This window comes from Ursus arctos, unplaced genomic scaffold, assembly GCF_023065955.2.
Source record: "Ursus arctos isolate Adak ecotype North America unplaced genomic scaffold, UrsArc2.0 scaffold_19, whole genome shotgun sequence".
In the NCBI taxonomy this organism is placed as follows: Eukaryota; Metazoa; Chordata; class Mammalia; order Carnivora; family Ursidae; genus Ursus; species Ursus arctos.
Genome location: NW_026622863.1, coordinates 21,788,011 through 21,806,126, shown reverse-complemented (window position 1 = coordinate 21,806,126; position 18,116 = coordinate 21,788,011). Strand labels below are relative to the sequence as shown.

Here is an 18,116-nt window from a genome sequence, read left to right as displayed (position 1 = left end):
GACTCTGTCATATAGACATAGGGGACTTCTGGTGGCCCACCGTGCTGAGGCCTCAGAGGCTTGGGACCCTCCCGATTTCTGTGCTCAGTGGACTGCTGATTTTAGGGGTCTTGGGGAGATGGGCTACAGGCTGCAATCTGAAGCATGAACCCCTTCCATGCCCCTCCCTCCTCAGTAGCTGTGCTCCTGGTCACCCTCTCCTTGCCAGCCCCCACATTACTGCTGCTTCCCGCCTTGAGCTCCCTCACCCAGAGGTCCTGACGTCAGGTTTGTCCTGACATCCGCCTGCCACTCTCTACATGCTGGCTCCCCGCTCCCTCTCATCTGCAGCTGTCCTCAGTGTCGCCTCTCCCAGCCCTCCCCAGCCACCCCGTCTAGATGAGACCACTTTCCCATTTTTAATTACGTCTTCCTGTTGCCTTTCTTTATAGTATTTAAGACAACTTTTAAGTAGGTTCAACCATGTGGAATTATTAATATTTGACCAGTTTTGACCTACAAAAATGGCAGTTACACGTGGTTCAACTTAGTCTGTTTATTTGTTCAATTGTCTGTTGTGTGTCATCCCCACAGCCCCATAAGCTCCTTGAGGACAGGAGGACCGGCCACATCGGGTGTACTTGCCTAGCTCGGACCCAGCCCAGGGCTGGCCCCTGGGCCATGTCGTTAGCTATTGCTGGGCGATGCAACTTGGGGCTGCTCTTGGGTCTCCAGCTGAACATATTCTCCAGGCTCTGGCCCCAGCTACTTCGAGGGGGCCACTAAAAAGGCTTCTCCCGTTGGTCCTGAGCTGCTGTGGGTCATGCTCATTGGCCTGTGTGGCCCCAAAACGAGAGCCTCTGCTCCCATCCATTCAGAGCATTAGGCTAATGCCATGGGGTCAGGACAGCAGCCAGGGCGAGTCCTGACTGTAGCTTTGTCCTCCAGCCTTCCAGCAGGAGTGGGCCTGATGCTAGAGCCCCGTCCTCCCTGCGCTGTCTGGGATTTCAGTGGGGCCGAGGTGTCCAGTGCAGGTTTACCCAACCCTTCACTCTCCTTGCTCCCTGCTTATCCATGCCTCCGCCTGAGGGAGGGACAGGCAGAGGACGGAAGAGAAAGAACGAAGGAACTCCACTGGTGTTTGTTTATTGCTCTAATGAAAACATAGCCTGAGAAGTGGACCCTGGGCAGCGGGGTGGGACTTCCTGTGCCCTTCGCCTAGCGAGGCTGTCTGTCTTGTAATTGCCATCAGCGTGGCCGGTTCTGTGTGGCAGCCAGTGGCTCCTTTTGAAGACAGTAACCTGGAATGGAATGACCAGAGGCCCAGGGTTGGAGTTGGGGGAACCTGGGTCCCCTCCTGGCTCTGGAATTTGCTGTCTTTGTGAGCACAGCCAAGTTCCTGAACCTCCCCAAGCCCTTCACATCTCTAATTCCTGTTGTCTATCTCCGGAGACCCTATGGAACAATTGCCTAGTTTAGGTTTTGTGCCCCTTATGCAGGTCCTTGCCAACCCTGCTTTTCACGAAATTGGTCAGTTAGCCACCCGCGGCCCCCACCTGTAGACTGCCCAACACCTGGCGGATTTCCCTAGGAGCCATTAGTCTGTTTTCCTAGGAGGCAGTTTTAGCCGATGTCCATGGGCTTTGGGTACTCATGCCCGTCGCCCTTCATTCTAGCACTTCTGATGGCTGATTCTGATTTCCTAATCTCTGTGGCTGTGGTGAGGTCATAGGTCCAGAAAACATGGCCCTTGCCCTGGGCTGTCTTGTGGGTAGTGTAGGAAAAGACTATAGCTTTTAATTTTTTTGAGCTCCTTTTCTGCCCTGTTAACTTCATGTTTATGCCTCACCCTGGCCCTCCCAGAATGCCTAGCATCCGTGGTTAGGATTTCTGTAGGACAGTGAACCATAGGAGAAATTTACTGTGTCCCTGTTCCTTTCCTTGGGATCTAATTGGTTCAAGTTCATACGGCCTTGGGAGAGCATGGATTCCCCTGAGGACCTTATCGGAGCCTGAAGATTGGTCGCTGGTATCACTTGGTGCAGCCCAGATGCTGTTGGTTGGTGCATGACCTTGGGCACTCCAGAGGCTGCTGGGAACACTGTGGCAGCCTGGGGGCCAGGCCATCTGCCTCTTTCGGTTTCAGGGAGATGGGAGAAGGCAGTACTCCTCTAACCCGTTCACTGAAGTCCTCCAGAGGCCGAGGATGGCTCACACAGGTGGTTGCTTCTCTGCTGCCCTCCGAGCCCCTGTAGCCGGAAGAAGCCTGCTAGCAAATCCGAAGTTGCTTTCTAAGTCTCCTCTTTTGTCTTAGAAATTCACGTGGACTTTGCATTCTGTTCTGTAATGTGTTCTTCTGTTTGTATGTGTAACAAATACCATGCTTACAGTGTGGCTTGGAGTACCCCGTTCCTCGCCCACGGGTCCCAGAGTTCCCAGATTTGGGAGGGGCTCTGAGAAGAACCTTCCCAGCACAGGGAATTCAGTTGTGACCTGTACCAGGTTATCTGTGTTCCCTGGAAACAAGGGCATTTGCTCAAGTGGTCCAGGGGCGGGCCAGGTGCCACATTTATTGTCCGGTTCTTCACACTTCTCCCCTTTGAGCCCTCAAGGCAGCCCTGAGGTGTAGGTACTGTTGACCCTTTCGGCAGAGCAGGGACTGAGATGGGATCAGCAGGCTGGTGCCCTTCCTCATGGGGCAGGCGGCTGGACGGGGGGAGCTGCCCCGTGGCCTGCTGTGTGGGGCAGCAGGAATGAGGGAGTGGTGACAGACCTCTGGGTTTCTTTTTTTTTTTTTTTTTTTTTTTTTAAAGATTTTATTTATTTATTTGACAGAGATAGAGACAGCCAGCGAGAGAGGGAACACAAGCAGGGGGAGTGGGAGAGGAAGAAGCAGGCTCATAGTGGAGGAGCCTGACGTGGGGCTCGATCCCGTAACACCGGGATCACGCCCTGAGCCGAAGGCAGACGCTTTAACCGCTGTGCCACCCAGGTGCCCCGACCTCTGGGTTTCTTTAAGGCCAGAAGCTTCAGACTGGGTGGAGCCCCCAGGACGCCGACTTGGGGGAGTCAGGCCTCTGTCTCTTTCCACCCAGGCCTGATGGTGGGCTGCTCCCACAGATCACCATACGTCTTGTTAACACACACATGCTGCTTTGTGGAGTCCAGGGTGGGGCCTGAGAACCTGCATTTCTAGCTAAAGAACCCTGGGCGGCCACCGTCCTACGGGTTGGAGAGCACACTTGGAGGAATAAGGCCTCAGAAGAACCAGTCGCAAGGAGCTCTCCGCCCTAATGCCAGGCAATTTTCCTGAGAGTTTTGTTCCTGTGGTTTCCTTGGGGTCAGGAGAGCAAGAGCCCGGTCCTGCAGGCTTTCTTGAGGGCAGGTGGCCCATCTTGGTGAAAGTTCTGCAATGCGGGGCTTCCTGTTTCCTGTGCTGCCTGCTGTTTGTTCATTTCTCATTTGTTGCTTCAGGTTTTAGTTGTTGGGGGTTTTCTTGTGTTTTCTTTGTTTGAAGGATCTCCAGGTTTACTCCTGGGCCAGGAGAGGAGCAGCCATAGGCCAAAGGTTTTCTGTGTGGAGGCACAGTAGCGTCTTTGTAGCCAGAGCTAATGAAGTGATGGGTGCAGGATAGTGTGAAATGTGGGCTTTCGTCGAGGTCAGTCTCCTTACAACGCCAGCTTTCCTCGATGCAGTGGGTCAGCCACCATGTAGTGTTACTGAGAAAGTAGATGTTTTGAGAGGTTTCTGCTCCCCCCAAATACAGATGACTGTCATTTTGAGACTAAACTAAATGTATGCTAGAACTGAGTTTAGCTGCATCCTTGGCCCGCACCTAAAAGAGAATGTTTTGGTTCCCGCCTGTGGGGAGGTCAGCTGGGCGCTGGGAACCCCAGGATGGCTTGTGTGGAGTGACAGCTCCTGCCTGACCTCCTGCCTCCCCCCACCCTCAGGTGCTCAAGGAGAAAGCTTCCTACTGTGCCGTGATGGGGACAGTCCTTTCCCAGGGCAGGGGGCAAGTTGCTGCTGCCCTTCCGTTGGTCCTTTTCTCTTTCTCAAAAGCCGTCGAGAAACATTCCAACCTTGGCTTGGGATCTGGGGGGGCCCTGGTGGAAGGTTACGGCAGGCCACATACTGGCATTCTGCATCCCCTGAAGCAAAATTTCTGGAAGGCATCCTTGCCTTGTGGGCCCCCTAGGGAGAGACCTGTGTCTTCTGGACCCCCCACTGCAGCAGGTTTGGGGCGGACAGAACCTAAGTGCAATTATGCTGGCCAGGGGTGTGAGAGCAGCGTGGTAATTGCTGAAGAGGAAGATTCCAGTTACATCACCTCCTTAACGACCGGCAACTTGTGAGGCGTTGTGAGGCGTGGGCACCCGGCTGAAAGGAAAAGCTGAAGGTGGTGAGAAAGCCTCACAGGCAATTATGGGCCCAAGCCCCGGGGGCTGAATAATTGAATGCAAAGGTTTTACAAGATTGCTGGTTGCCTTTTTCTGAGAACAGAAGTAGGGGGATTGAGTGGGACCCAGCTGGGAAATGACAGCTGACTCACCTGGGGCTGGTGGACGTTGATTAAGACCCTGCGTTTGGAACAATAGGCAGGTCCTCCTGTCTCCCTAGCTGGCCTTGGAGCTTGGATTCCTCCCCTGCTCTGGTCTAGACTGGGGACTTGGGCTTGGGTCATGACCTTGAGAGCTGTGCCTTTCCTCCAGCTGAGGCCAAAGAGGCACTGGAGTGTCCACAAAGGCCCCATCCTCAGACAGACCAGATAGGGCGAGTGATGTCATGGAAATCATGTGGGTTTGGGGGCCATGGAGAGCCAGGCTGAAAATCCTGCTCAGACTGAGTTGGGCTTCACTGCTCTGGGCCTCAGTTTTCCTCATCTGTAAATTGGGACTAAAGTGACCTTGCAAAAAGCAAAATAATAATAATAATAATAATAATAATAATGTAAACAGGGGGCTGGCATTGGAGTGTGAGGTTTCTGTTCTGACCTGTGCTGTGCAAACTGGGGACTCGGTGGGCCTCAGGGGGAAGGTGGCAGCAAACTGTTCCCAGCCAAACAGCCAGCAGGATTTGTGTGGACCCAGGACCTCGGGTTTGCCACCCTGGGGAAGGGGAAGGCACCGTGAAACCCCCTCAGGGCACCCAGTCTGCTGTTGGTGAGAGTCATGTGGTTGGATTTTCTGTAGAGAGGCGCTGGCCCCGGCAGTGGCTTGGTCGTGGTGCTGGGCACCCTGTTCTTAAGTCCAACACAGGCGGAGCCGGGCAGAGCTTCTGGGAGGAAAACTGCAGATATGGATTAAACAGCGCCTGCTGCCTGACATCCCTGGGTCCTGGACACCAGGCCTCGGGTTCCTCATTCAGCTTAGCCAGTGACGGGCTGTCCTGGATTCTCCCGCCACCCATAGTGCTCCCAGCAGCCTCAGAAGGGTTTCCTGGAGCTCTGTCTGCAGACCTTGCCCTCAGGGAGGCTGCCCCAGAGCGCTGCCCCTGTAGAGACCCTCTCCGGGAGAGCCTTAGAAAGGGGTGTCCCGCTGCCTCTGTCTGTTCTCAGCCCCGTGGGAGAAGCCTCCACTTTGGGCTGGGCTGGGGAAACCCCTGAGCCACCCAGGACGTGTCCTGAGAGAACCTGGAGCTGATTGCCAGGGGAGCCTCGGCGCTCAGGCCGCAGAGACCCCCGCACTTGTGAGTCCCCTCCCCATGTTTCCATGCCCTTCTGTGTACATGTGACACTCTTTTCTGGTGGGGTTGGTTTGGGTTTTGAGTTAAGGCTATGCTCTCAAGTGTTCTGCACTGTGGCTCAGCAGGGGCAGCATCGGGGATCCTCCCAGCTCTGGGATCTGGCATCATCTGCCTTGAGCCTTGCGGACATGTGTGAAGTTCTCCAGGGCAGAGTCTGATGCCTGACTGTCCAGCGTCCGTGACTTGCGAGACCGCCGCCCTGGGCCACTCTCCCTCTGCGCGCTGCCGACTGGCCCACGACCCTGTGTTGCTAGTCTGTTCTCTCTCTCTCTGTGTGTGTGTGTGTGTGTGTGTGTGTGTGTGTGTGTGTTAGTGGAGAAGGGGAGGGGCTGATGAGCACCTTCCATTTTGGAAATCCTCATTCCCTCCGAGTCACTTCTGTTCTGAAGAACAAAACTTTGTTTCCCAGAGAAGGAAAGCATGTAAAGAGAGAGTGGTTTGGTTTCTGAAATCAGATACTCCCAGCTGCAACTAACTTTAGAAACCCAACTCAGAGTAGGAACAGTGAGGTTGTTACTGCTATCTTAATGGCAGGCTCAGGGTTGGCTTCATTCAGTGGCTCTGGCCTTGTTTTCCTACTCTGTGTCTTGTTTGTGTCCTCAATATGATTCCCTCATGGTGACAAAATGGCTGTGGCAGAACCAGGCTTCTCACCTGCTGGCCAGGGGGTAGGTGTTTTGCTAGTGACTTTCCTCTAAGTATGAGGAAGCATGGTTTCCATCAACCACTGCAAACCTCCCTCATGTCTCACTGGTCCAGGCTGGGCACCTATGGCCAGGGGTTGCCTTGTCCTGATCGGCTCAGCTTGGTGAGAAGAGAGTATTTCCCTTAGGCCAACTGGGCCTCCCCTGAAGCTTGCGGTGGGGTCAGGTTTCCCTGGAGCATTCAGGCCGGTGGAGCGACCCTGAATAAAGAATGGGCTACTCTTAAGGAGATAGGAGGAAAGAACTAGGGGCTGGGCAGCCCCCTGTCCTCATGCCATACCAGCTCGTGGTCCTAAAGTCCTTACCTTTAGTTCCTGGATTTCACTGGCTCCGGTCCCCTCTGCAGTGTTGTGCGCTTTCCTCCCACTGCCCTCCCCCAGTCTTTCAGGGAGCCCTCACATGTTCATCTGCGCTGGTCTCCTGGCTGAGGTCTGATGCCTGAAGACCTCTCAGGTGGCAACAGCTGCCCCTCTGCCCCTGCTGTTCTCTCTCGGGCACCGTACATCTTCCTGCTGCGCAGCCCGAGCACAGCCGGTCTCCCTTGTGGGCACCATGGCGGTCTCAAGGACTAGGGGCGGGTGTCCCTCTTCAGTCTGTGCCATGCCCTGTCATATGGGCCCCAGGCAGGGCTGCTTGTGGCCTTGGTCTCCCAGAGATGCCCCCTCCAACTGTCTAAGCTTCTCTCCTCCCTCCATGCCCGTCCCTACACCGCTTCTCCCTGCCAGGTGGAAGTCCATTCTTAGCTCCTAGGAGGGGGCCAGCTCCAGACCACCCTTCTAGTGGGCTCCTCTCCCCTCCCTGCCATTCATCGGCAGCGGGAACCGCCCTGTGCACCTGGACGCAGGCACGGCCCAGTCCAGCAGCCAGTCCTGCCAAACCCTGTTCTGGGTGGATCCCCGATGGTATCCAAGGTGGGTGGGGCATTAAATGGGAGAATTCCCCTCCTGCCCAGCCTTTGACAGGTGTGTGTCCTCCCACTGCCCGTCCTCTGGCTCTTCCCTGTGGGTTTCCTTTTGGGGAGGGTGGGAATGCGCAGGAGCCGGGGAGAGACGCCAGGCCCCTTGCACTCTTAGTCTCTTGTCTTGATTTCTTCCTTCCTTCCTTTTTCAGTTAACATTTTAAATATGCAGTTACTTCCCCTCCTCCCAACCCCTGATCTGGGAAGTACAAGTACTATGTTGCTGATTTTGGAAAATACAGGAAGGTAGAAAGAAAACATTCAAGTCTCCTATAGTCCCACAGCTCAGAGAAAAGCACTGGATGCATTTTGTTGTCTTTCTTTCCAGTCTCTTTTCAAAATGTGTGAACGATTTCTCATGAAAATACAGCTGGGTCATACTGCACACAATTTTATGTCCTGCTGTTCTCACTAAACACTCAATTGTGAGCGTTTTCCACGTCATTAAATATTATTTTATGACACCTTCGTTCAGTTCCTGCTTGGTTTGCTGTTATATCGGCGTGCTAAGGTTTCATTTTTTTCATTATTTTTGGCGGTGCTACAGTGGGCATCCATGATTATTTGCACAAAATAAATTTCTGGAGGTGAAATTGGTTTGCTGCTCCGCCTTCCAACCTGAGCACTGTCCCTGCTCGCCAGGGACAGGCCTCAAAGCCCCTTTCTCTGCTTGGAGTTTAAATCCCAGATGAGGGGCGCCTGGGTGGCTCAGTCGTTAAGCGTCTGCCTTCGGCTCAGGGCATGGTCCCGGCGTTCTGGGATCGAGCCCCACATCGGGCTTCTCCCCTGGGAGCCTGCTTCTTCCTCTCCCACTCCCCCTGCTTGTGTTCCCTCTCTCGCCGGCTGTCTCTCTCTCTGTCAAATAAATAAATAAAAATCTTAAAAAAAATTTTTTTTTAAATCCCAGATGAGCTCTCTCATTGGGCACTTCCATGACACTTGCTGTGTTAGACCAGAATCCGTCCCCTGGTGGCAGAGGGTTGGAGGTGTCGTGGGCCCAGTATCGTGGGTCATGCTCTGCCCTGGCGCCCTGGGCCTCGCCCTTTACACAGAAGCCACCCGCAGATCCTTTTGATGCATAAAACCCTGACACCTCTCGTTATAGTGGGAAGATGCCTGAAGTGGACTATGTGATTCTGTCGGAATGGTTTGACTGGATTGTGAGGAACATCGACATGTCTGTTGATCTGATAGGTGAGAGGCCCCTCCCAACCTCCGTCCCAGGGCCCCAGGGAGGATGTGCTTGGCGGGCCTGCCAGCTAGCAGGAGCAGCGGCCGCGGCCCTGACCACTGGTGATTCTTTTCCCACGTTCATTCAGCCTTCTCTCCAAGGGCAGACGGGACCTGGGGGCTTCTGGTCCCTCCTTGTCTTTGTTCCTCCAGCTCTTCTCCCCTGGGTCCATTGTGATTTAATGAGTTTTTTCAGTGTGTGAGGGAGGGAGGAGGGACAGCACCAGGACACTGACTGAGACCCGCTGCGCCAGAATCCATGCGAAGCTTCGTGCACAAGTGGAACCTCGGTCAGCCTCACAGCAACCCTGTGGGGCTGGTCACATGGAAAGAAAATGAAAGTGGGGATGAGGGTCAAGATGCCTGACGGCCACACGGCTGGTCAGTGGTCCCTCTGGGAGCTGGCTTTGGTCTGTGTCTCCTGCTCAGAGCGGCTGGCAGATGTTTCTCTCCACGCCTTGCCCACATGTCTTCCTTGTCCCACTCCCTGCCCTCCACTTCCAAGCCACAAACAGAGTAATTAGAGCCACATATTATTTTTTTAAATCTCAGTGTATCTCCGGACCACTCCTGAGACCTGTTACCAGAGATTGCGGCTGAGATGCAGGGAAGAGGAGACAGTCATTCCCCTGGTAAGAGCCCCCTTGAACCCGCTTAATGGCCGGGAAACCACCTCCATCCCAGCCCGGCCCCTCCCTCCGTGAGATCATTGTGCTGTCCTTGCGGAGAGAGAAATGGGAACTGAGTATACCGCAGGGTGAACTCGGACTTCCTCAGTGGCTGGAGAGCCTGTGTGAAGTCCAGAGCTGCCTCAGTTCCTGGGGTCCGGGATGCCGTGGTTGGCACCCTCTGTGCCCAACGGCGTCCCTTGTGCTCCCCGCCAGGTACCCCCAGGGCGTGTCCTGTCCGCCTCCTGAGGATGGCTTGCCGTTGTGCCCAGCTCTGGAGCCTCGTTAGAACCCTCCCTCCCGCTTGCAACTACATCCCCAGCGCTGAGGGCAGTGCTGGGCTCGGAGGCCATCCTCTCTGGTACTTGACCAGTGCCTCGCCCTTCTGGGTGCTGGCTCAGGGCCACAGGGCCTATATCAGGACTGTTGTAACTGGTGGACTGCTGTCCTTATCCTGTTCCTTCACTCCCCATGTTCCCTCTGAAACCTGGCCTCCACGTTGCTGCTGCGGTGATGTTTCCAGTACAGAACACCACTCATGCAATTTCCCGGCCACCAACCCTTTGGCGTCTTGTTGCTGTCTAGAGTAAAGTCCCTGCTATAGCATGCCACCCCACATCCTGCCTGATTGGCGTTATCTCCCTCCACTCCCTGCCTTTCATGGTCTGGCCACAGAGACTAGTCGTGGCTACACACACGCTCACACTTACCCTGCAGTTATACAAATGTGCCTTTGTGTAATGGTTTCTTCTGCCTTCTAAGTTCAGCTCAGATGTCACCTTCTCCAGGAAGCCTTCCCTGACCTTCCCTCCATTGTGCTTTCCTAACCTCTGGGCTTATGATCACAGCCCTAAGGACAAGCATACTGAAACTGTTTGTTTATACGTTTATTCCCCATTCCTCATCAAACTGTGAGCCTTTTAAGATCAGGTCTTATTCCCTCTGCATTCCCATCATGCTTCCCAGGGCTTGGCACCTAGGAGTTGCTCAGTTAATACTGAACTGAATGCCCCATGTGAATGCCACTGGGAGTACACAGACAGAGGCTGGGCAGGCATTTCCTGGGATGTCATGGGGGTCTGAGCTCAGGATGGGCTGGGCTGGGGGCCCTGGAAGACCCACCCGGCTGTCAAGGCTCACCCAGGCTTGTCTTCCCCAGGCACCAGTAAGGTTGATACCAGCCATGAAGGCATAGGCCTCCTTCTAGGTAGCTCCTTTGAAATCTGGAGACAGGAGTGATTGGAGGAAGGGCACAGTGGAGCGGGGCCTGGCCAGTCCGTGGTAGGGCACAGCCGCTCTGTGTGGTGACCCAGATGTTCTGAAGAAATGACAAGTCTGGAGTCCCTCCAAGCCATTATTAACCGGGCCATTATCTTAGCATTTCTGACAAGGCCTCTAGGACAAATCTATCGTTGCCAAGGGATAACTCGGTGGTAGATGAAAAGGTGGCATTGCGGTTTCCCCGGGAGCTTTTGGACTGGCAGTAAATTGCTGCTTGGGAAGGTGGCCGTGGGTGGCCAGAGCACCATGGCCTGTGTATGAGAAGGTGTCTGTCCAGTCCTGCCTGGTGCAGAGGCACCGATGGCTTGGTGCGTGTCCGGGCCTCTTTCCCCCTGGGTTCCACCTGGTGGGGCTTTCTGACATTGGTCTTCATGGCCTAGAGGGCCCACAGGTCACAAGTTGTCTGGTGGGGTGGAAGCAGCGGGATTAGGTCTCCTAGGCCAGTGAGGGTCACAGTCCTCTTGGGAGGCTCAGACGCTGCCCAGCGCGGGACGCTTGGCCAGTGGAGCACCTGTGGACCCCACCATGAAGGAACTGGTGGCTTTGCTGATGGAGAAGTGGCCGCAAGTGTGAGAAGTCGGGTGGGAGGGGGAGGTGAGCAGGGCGGTGCTGGAGGGAGGCGGTAAGCAGCTGGAGCGGTGCCTCTCACGGCCTCCATGCCCAGGCTGGCTGGTGCAGGGAGGGGCTGCATTTGTGGCTGTCCACCTGAGCCAGGTTGGTGGTTGCAGACCTCTTTGTCCAAGCCACTCCCCGTGGTCATGAACGTTCACGCCCCTGCCCGAGATCCTTGGTGGAGAGGTTTGCTCCCCTCCCCACTCGTGACGGCCTATGTGCATGTGTGTGTGTGTGTGTTTCCCGGCAGGAATACCTGAATGCTATTCACCACCTCTATGAGGAGTGGCTCATCAAAGGGGCCCTTTTCCCTGTGACAGCCCCTGTTCTGGTAAGTCCCCCTGGTAGGGCTGGAGACTTTTCTGGAAGAAGGAGTGACCCAGGGCAGGTCAGCCACTCTGCAGTCTGGGGAAGGGCCAGGTCCTTCAGAGCTGGAGGTTCGAGAAGAAGGAAGCAGGGAGGGTAGAAGGGGCCCTTTCTCTCTCCTGGTCCCCATTCTGGACTGAGTCTCCGGGTCTGTCGGACAGACCCGAGAGAAGGTGACCTGTCCCTGTGTCATTACACCGGTGACCACAGTAGCATCTCACTTACCCAGCATTGTCAGTTCAGTGAGGGAGCGTTCCAGATGGCCGAAGCCTCTAGACGTGGGTTTTGGCTTTAACCCGTTGGGATGGTGGTCTCTCTGATGCAACCATCCCTTCTTCAGTGGATGGCAGCCACGGAGCCTCGTTGCCCCTCTCCTCGGTGACCCAGGGCATCTGAAGGAGCACCAGTTGCTGTCCTGGGCTGTTACACAGTGGCGCCCTTAGGAGGTGCTGAGGTGTGTAGGATGGTTTGCCCCAGACCACTCATGTCTTTGAGTCCCCTGTTGGCTTCGTGTAGCAGCTTCTCCTGCCGACACTTGCCACTTCTAACTGCGTGCTGTTCCCACCCTGCCTCGCCTTTCCCTGCTTCCCTCGCCTCTCCTTTCCCGATTCGCTGCTGCTGAATTTCTTCAGGCAGGCAGATGGATCCCGAGATGGTTGGAGATGTGCACCCAGTGTGGGATCTGAGGGAGAGCCACGCACAAACTTCTATGGGGGACATCTGTGTGGGCTGCTCGGACACTTCTACTCATGGTGCCTCCAGGCCATGAGGTTGCTGGAAAGTGAAATATTACCGTACTGGATTTTTGAGGACGTAAAATCTGTTTCCCCCCCATCATTATTGGATGATATAAAATGATGGGGAAAAAAATCATTCATGGGCTGGCTGCAGGGGCAACCGTAGTGGTTTCGTAAGTGGAAACATAGTTCAGAATGTGAATTGACCTAGACCCCGGTGCTGTTCTGCTCTAACCCTCCTTTTTATCTGCCTGTGACCTTGGACTTCTCTGCCTCCTCGCCTCCTCCTGCCTGCCTTCATCTCTCTCCCGCTTCATCCCTCTTCATCTGTGAAGGGAGGATGATGTTGAAGTCACATGCAGTCCTGTGACTTGTGTGTTTAATTTCCAGGTGATTGAGGCTGACCACGACATGCAGAAAATGTTAAAACTCTTTGAACAAAACCGGGACCGAATATTAACTCCAGAGAATCAGAAGCGTGGTTCATAGGATGGGAAAGATCATGGCACAAAAATGCCCGCTGCTGCCGAGTTAGCTGTTAGGAACAATTTGGAAAGAGCTACTCTCTGGAGGGCTTTGTATCTGGCCACATTTGTTGTTGTTTTTTTTTTTTTTAAGATTTTTTATTTATTTATGTGACAGAGAGACAGCCAGCGAGAGAGGGAACACAAGCAGGGGGAGTGGAAGAGGAAGAAACAGGCTCCCAGCGGAGGAGCCTGATGTGGGGCTCGATCCCGGAACGCCGGGATCACGCCCTGAGCTGAAGGCAGACGCTTAACGACTGCGCTACCCAGGCGCCCACACATTTGTTTTCCTGATGGTCTTTTCCTCTTTGCCAGTGTCTTCATCCTGGGTCTCTGGCCCTTGAGGGTAAATGACAAATGGGACCAATGGGTTTGTCATGCCCTTTGGTGTTTGCAGCCTTCATTCCCCCAGCACCTCTTCTCATGGTTTCCCACTGCCGGGTCCCTGTGATTAAGGGAAGAACCTCCTGAAGTTGTGCTGGCCTTAGGGTCTCTAACCCTTCCAACTACCCAGGAGGGTGAGGTAGTGGCCTCATCTCCCAGGGAAGAAGTTGAAGTTCGCAGAGGCTAAGGGACTCCCCCAGGGTCACACAGCTGGTGATAGTGACGTTGGCACAATTCAGACTTTTGGTGACTTTAAAGCACTCTCTGCCTCATCCTGAGAGCCCATCTTCCCTTGCTAGAGATCACACATCTGTGTGGGGAGAGCCAGCAGTGCCTGGAGCCAGTATCATCGTTTTCTTGTTATCTGAGCAGTTCGCGAGGACAGTCAATGGTCTTAGACTTTCACAAAATTGTGCTGGGTTTGGCTTGAGCTCATCGTTCAGTGGTTTCCCAGCGTGAGGCTGCTGTGGCATTTACCACCTCGGCATCTGGACTTCCACGTCCTTAGGAGAATCATGCGTTGGCTCCTGACTGTGTTTGGTCTCCTTGGTGACGAAAGCCTTGCCTGAGCTGCTGCCAGTTCTATGTCAGGGAAATGGCTCTGGTGCCTGGGTGGTTTGCCCAGGGCCAAGCTGGGGCAAGGAGCCACCAGTCCTGGCTTCTGAGGCCTCCGTACTCTGTACTGGCCTTGTGTGAGAGCTTTGCCCTTGCAGTTACTGAGAGTTTGGGGCCCAGGGAAGAGACACAAGTGGCCTTAAGTCTTTTTGAAATGTTTTTCCATCCAAGGAGACACTTTGGACCATAGAGCATGAAATCATCTTTATTGGTTCAGAGAATATCTTAGCTTCACTCAGCTGCAACAATGCGTCAAAGCCACAGCTGTCTCTTGAGTCAAGTGGGAAGTAAGAGAAAGAAAGAACATTCTCTTGGGGGCAGTCTGGACAGGAAGATCAGGGCTTGCAAGCAAAGGCTCTTGGAGCACTGGTGCTCCTGATATTTTGGAGGTGGGTGGAGAGAGCTTTGAGAAGACTGATCGTAAACATTGGGAAGGGTCAGTTGTGACTTTGGGGAAACTGGCCTCGGCCTTTCCTGAGCAGCGGTTGACATCGACGAAGGTTGGAAGGCCTCATCCTGGCTTCTGCGTGCGTGTGGCACCTGTGCGTGCAGCTCTCTGACTCAACGTGGGTGACTGGAGGCCTGGTGGTCCTGTCCCAGACGGAGGCAAGCACTGTGACTCCTGGACCAGTTCTTGGACGCTGTGGGCAGGATGAGGGGCAGGAGCTCAGCGGGGACGTGTCTCCCAAATGTCAGGGGTTGACCAGAAGTCCAGGGGAGGCAAGCGCCGGTGCACCAGGTGTGTTGATGAGCCAGGGCAGTCTTTGGGAATTTGTAAGCGAACAGTCCAGTATTTTCCCCACAGCTCAATTTGAGCATCTGTTTTGGGAGAAATGTGATTTAAAAAAAAGTAAAGTGTTGCCTTGTGGTAGCCAGTAAATCCTTCACCTAAAACCTGGTGTTAATCTTGGCGTGCTGCCTAGGCCAGTGACTTGAGCTCCCGGCAGCAGCATCCTTTTGCCAGTAGGATAATGTGTTTTCATTTTTTAAGCCCCATCTTTCCCAACGTGGGATGTGTGGGTGCCGGAGTGCTCACCATCCTCTTGCTTTGGCATCGCGGAGCGGATGCCACGTATCTGCAGCGGCCAGGGCAGGGGCCGAGATCTCTCAGCCCAGCTGTGTCCCACGAATCGGCTGGTGCCCAGCTTGCACGGACGAGGGTTGCTTTCCCCGTGTGACAGGCAGGGCTGGTGGCCTCAGGGGTCGCGGAGCAGTTATAGAAGTCAGGGCAGAAAAAGGTCAGATGGCACATGGTAGGCATGGGGCCTAGTGTTTAGAGCAGAGGGAGGCACGCCGCAGGGACTCTCGGGAATGGCTGGGAGGAGCGTGGCAGGGGCTGGCGTCTCTGAATTGCCAACAGAGCAAGCCAGGGCAATGACATCCTTGATTTGCTGGTGTCGCCGCATTTTTACCCCGAGGTGGGATTCCGTTGGACATTAGGGGAGTACACCCCAGAATGGCCGCAGCTGCTTTGACTCTTGGTAGTTACAAAATTTTTTGGAATAGCACATAGGTTTTCTTTTAGTCAGTATTTTCAGTGAAATAATTCTAATTTACACGTCAGCTTTTTAATTTTATATGCAAGAGACATGATTAGAATCATTCCGAAATATTTCATGTACCTGGTGATTAAAAAAAAATGAGATCGAAGTGTATTTCTGTGTCACATGAAAATGCAGAGGTGGGTGATTCAGGGCTGGTGTGGTGGCTCTGAGGCTGTCAGGGTCCCAGGCTTTTTCTGGCTTTCTGTTCCCAGTTCAACTTCCTGGTGCGTGGCTTCCTTCCTGCAGGGACTTCCCTGTCCAAGATGGTGCCAGAGCTCCTAATCTGGCTACTGTTGGCATCAGCTTGCATGTTAATTCTAATGTGGATGATGACCTTTGCAAGGCACAACTGAGATAAGCTAGAAGGTCCTAACAGGATTTTGCCAGAGGCCTTGGAGGTGGGGCAAAGGCACGAAGGAAGTCAGGACCTGGGAAGTCAGGACCCACAGGTCGGCTGTGGTGCCCTCTGGCCCCACCTGTCCTTCCCTCTTGCCCTCACATCACATCTCCCTCCTTGCCTGGTGCTACGATGTCCTTGGCTCAACCTGCCTACCGCATTGAGTGGAGCCGGGTGAGGGCACAGACCACCCGGTCCGACGCACTCCCACTGCGTGGCTCTCAGGAGGCCCTCCCTAACCGTGGACCCTGAGAAATGATGTCACCTTTCCGTTTCTCTTCCTACCCCCTTTCATTTCCGCCTGAGCCCCTCACCTAGATGCGAAGTACCCCTCTCCCTGCCTGTGGAATACCTCAGTCAGAGACCCTTCCAGGGCCTCCCACAGACTCCCACCACCAGACCTGGGGAAGGATTGAAGCATTTACAACTCTGAGAGCAGGTAGATGTTTCTAGAACCTGTCTACCCCTGGGTGCTATTGACTCTATGCCCTCTTGTTTTCCTAGAGCCCTGGGGCCGGGTGGGGGTGCTCACTTCAAATGCTCCCATCTGTGGAATGAGTAACATTCATCCCTGTGGCCTCACCACCCTGAAGAATTACAGTTATTAAAGTAATTGACGAGCTCCTGGAAATGTCAGCCCTCCCTGTTGAAAATCTAATAACAATAATACCCTGCCTGGTGCCTCTGGGCTTTGGCAGTGGATTACTCACCCGGGGCCCCAGGGTCACTGGCACGGGGCTTTTTTTTCCCTCATAACCCCAACCCCGCAGCTCCCCTAAGGCCGAGTGAACTCCGTGTTCCTCTAGTTTACATAAGATAGTGAGCTTGCCAAAGGCTGTCATTAAACAGAAGCCAAGAGAGAGCCAGTCTTGTGGAGTCCAGAGTGGGTATCCACATTTACTGCTGTCTTCCTGAATTTCTGCATTTCTTGGCTTTTTCTTCTTCAAGGCTGGGGTCCGTGGAACACAGGTGCCCTGGAAGATACTAATAGGTGTTCTGAGAAAGGAGGGTTCCGTAGTCCGGGAAATTTGGGAAGCACCACCTTGGGTACTTTCTCTGAGACACCCAAGGTACAGTAGTTTAGTTACACTCAAGCAGTCCTGGGATAGAAACACCTCTTCAACTTTATTTAAGGCAGGGACTCTCAAACTCATTGACAGTAGAACCCCTCATTGGGAATAGCCATTAACAGTCTCCACGTGTGCTACTGTTCCTCGGAACGCGCATTGGGAAGAGCACTGTTTTAGGGGACCTGCAGCTGCTGCTGACTCCCGGCTCTTGTGTCCTTTGGGAGTCTCTAGCTCCTGGTTCTGCAACGTCAGCACATCTGAATCCCCGGGAGGGCATGTTAAACATGGATCACGAGGCCCACCCTCAGAGTTTCCAATTGAGCATGTCTGGGGTGTGCCCAAGAATCTGTTCTCTAACACCGTTCCAGGTGACGATGAGGCTGTAGTCCAGGGACCACCCTTTGACAGCCACCTCTCTAGACTGATACTTTCTAGAATTGGACATCCCAGAGTTCCAAGAAGACTTGGCACCTTGTTGGTTGTTGGACGTCTTTTGAGTGTTGGGTATCCTGTCTGTCAGTTGAGAGAATTGCTCACTACTCAGGACTTGGCTCATGGAAGGGATCTGGACCAGGGCCCGGTATGCAGCAAGCATCCCTGTAAATGTTCATTCATCTGATGTGGCCCAGAAAACGGGGCCATAATGCGGTTACTTGGCTGAGTAATGGCAGCAGCTGCAGTGACTGGCACTTTCCATCAGAGTGGCGTGGATGCGTGCTGTCACTGGTTAATCAGGCCGCCTTGACTAATCTCTTCAGTAGGTACAGGTCACAGGCCTGGTTGAGGCTGACCTTCGGGACCATACCTCTGAAAAGTACCTCATGGCTTTTCTGGAATAACAGAGCCTGGGGCAGGCAATGGGCCTTTCTTTTCTTTTTAAAAATGTTCCTGCTTCTCATGGGGACTCTGGATTGGCACCTTGCATCCTGTGGCACGAGAGAGAGGCCTGGAGAGACATAACTGCTTCTCAGGCCAAGGGAACAGACACTCCTTGTACCAGCAAGGCCCTGGATTCCTTACACAATAAACTGATGGTTTTCTAGTCTGTCTGTCTTCTTGGAGATCTCTTTCTCAATGGGCTCAGGTGACCTCTCACTCGTCCTTTCCCTAAAGGCAGAGCAGATTTGTTTGTAGCCTGGGACGGGTAGATGTTGGCAGCTCCAGGCTCATCTTAGGAAATGCCCAGAAAAAAAATGGGCAATGGCCGGTTAAGTTTTAAGTGAATTTTACCTTTTGAGATCCACTTGGCTTTGTGGGTGGGACTTGGGCTTTGGGGTCAGAATATGGGCTGGGATCCCAGTT

General features: G+C 53.9%; 1 protein-coding gene across 7 annotated transcripts in view; it reads left to right on the top strand.

Annotated features, from left to right (window-relative positions):
- The window catches only part of TK2 (thymidine kinase 2), an 80,602-nt gene extending 62,743 nt beyond the window's left edge, over positions 1-17,859 (top strand). For 4 of the 7 annotated variants that reach the window (XM_057314167.1, XM_057314164.1, XM_026494909.4 and 1 more), the window contains exons 7-10: positions 8,492-8,580; positions 9,169-9,248; positions 11,428-11,508; positions 12,671-17,859. In XM_057314167.1, the coding sequence (XP_057170150.1) occupies positions 8,492-8,580; positions 9,169-9,248; positions 11,428-11,508; positions 12,671-12,769 (349 nt within the window). In that variant the 3' untranslated portion in view covers positions 12,770-17,859. Of the gene's footprint in view, positions 1-8,491; positions 8,581-9,168; positions 9,249-11,427; positions 11,509-11,883 lie in introns of all 7 variants that reach the window. The other 3 variants (XR_008960093.1, XM_057314165.1, XM_057314166.1) reach the window with 3 other exon arrangements.
- The last annotated feature ends 257 nt before the right edge of the window (positions 17,860-18,116 follow it).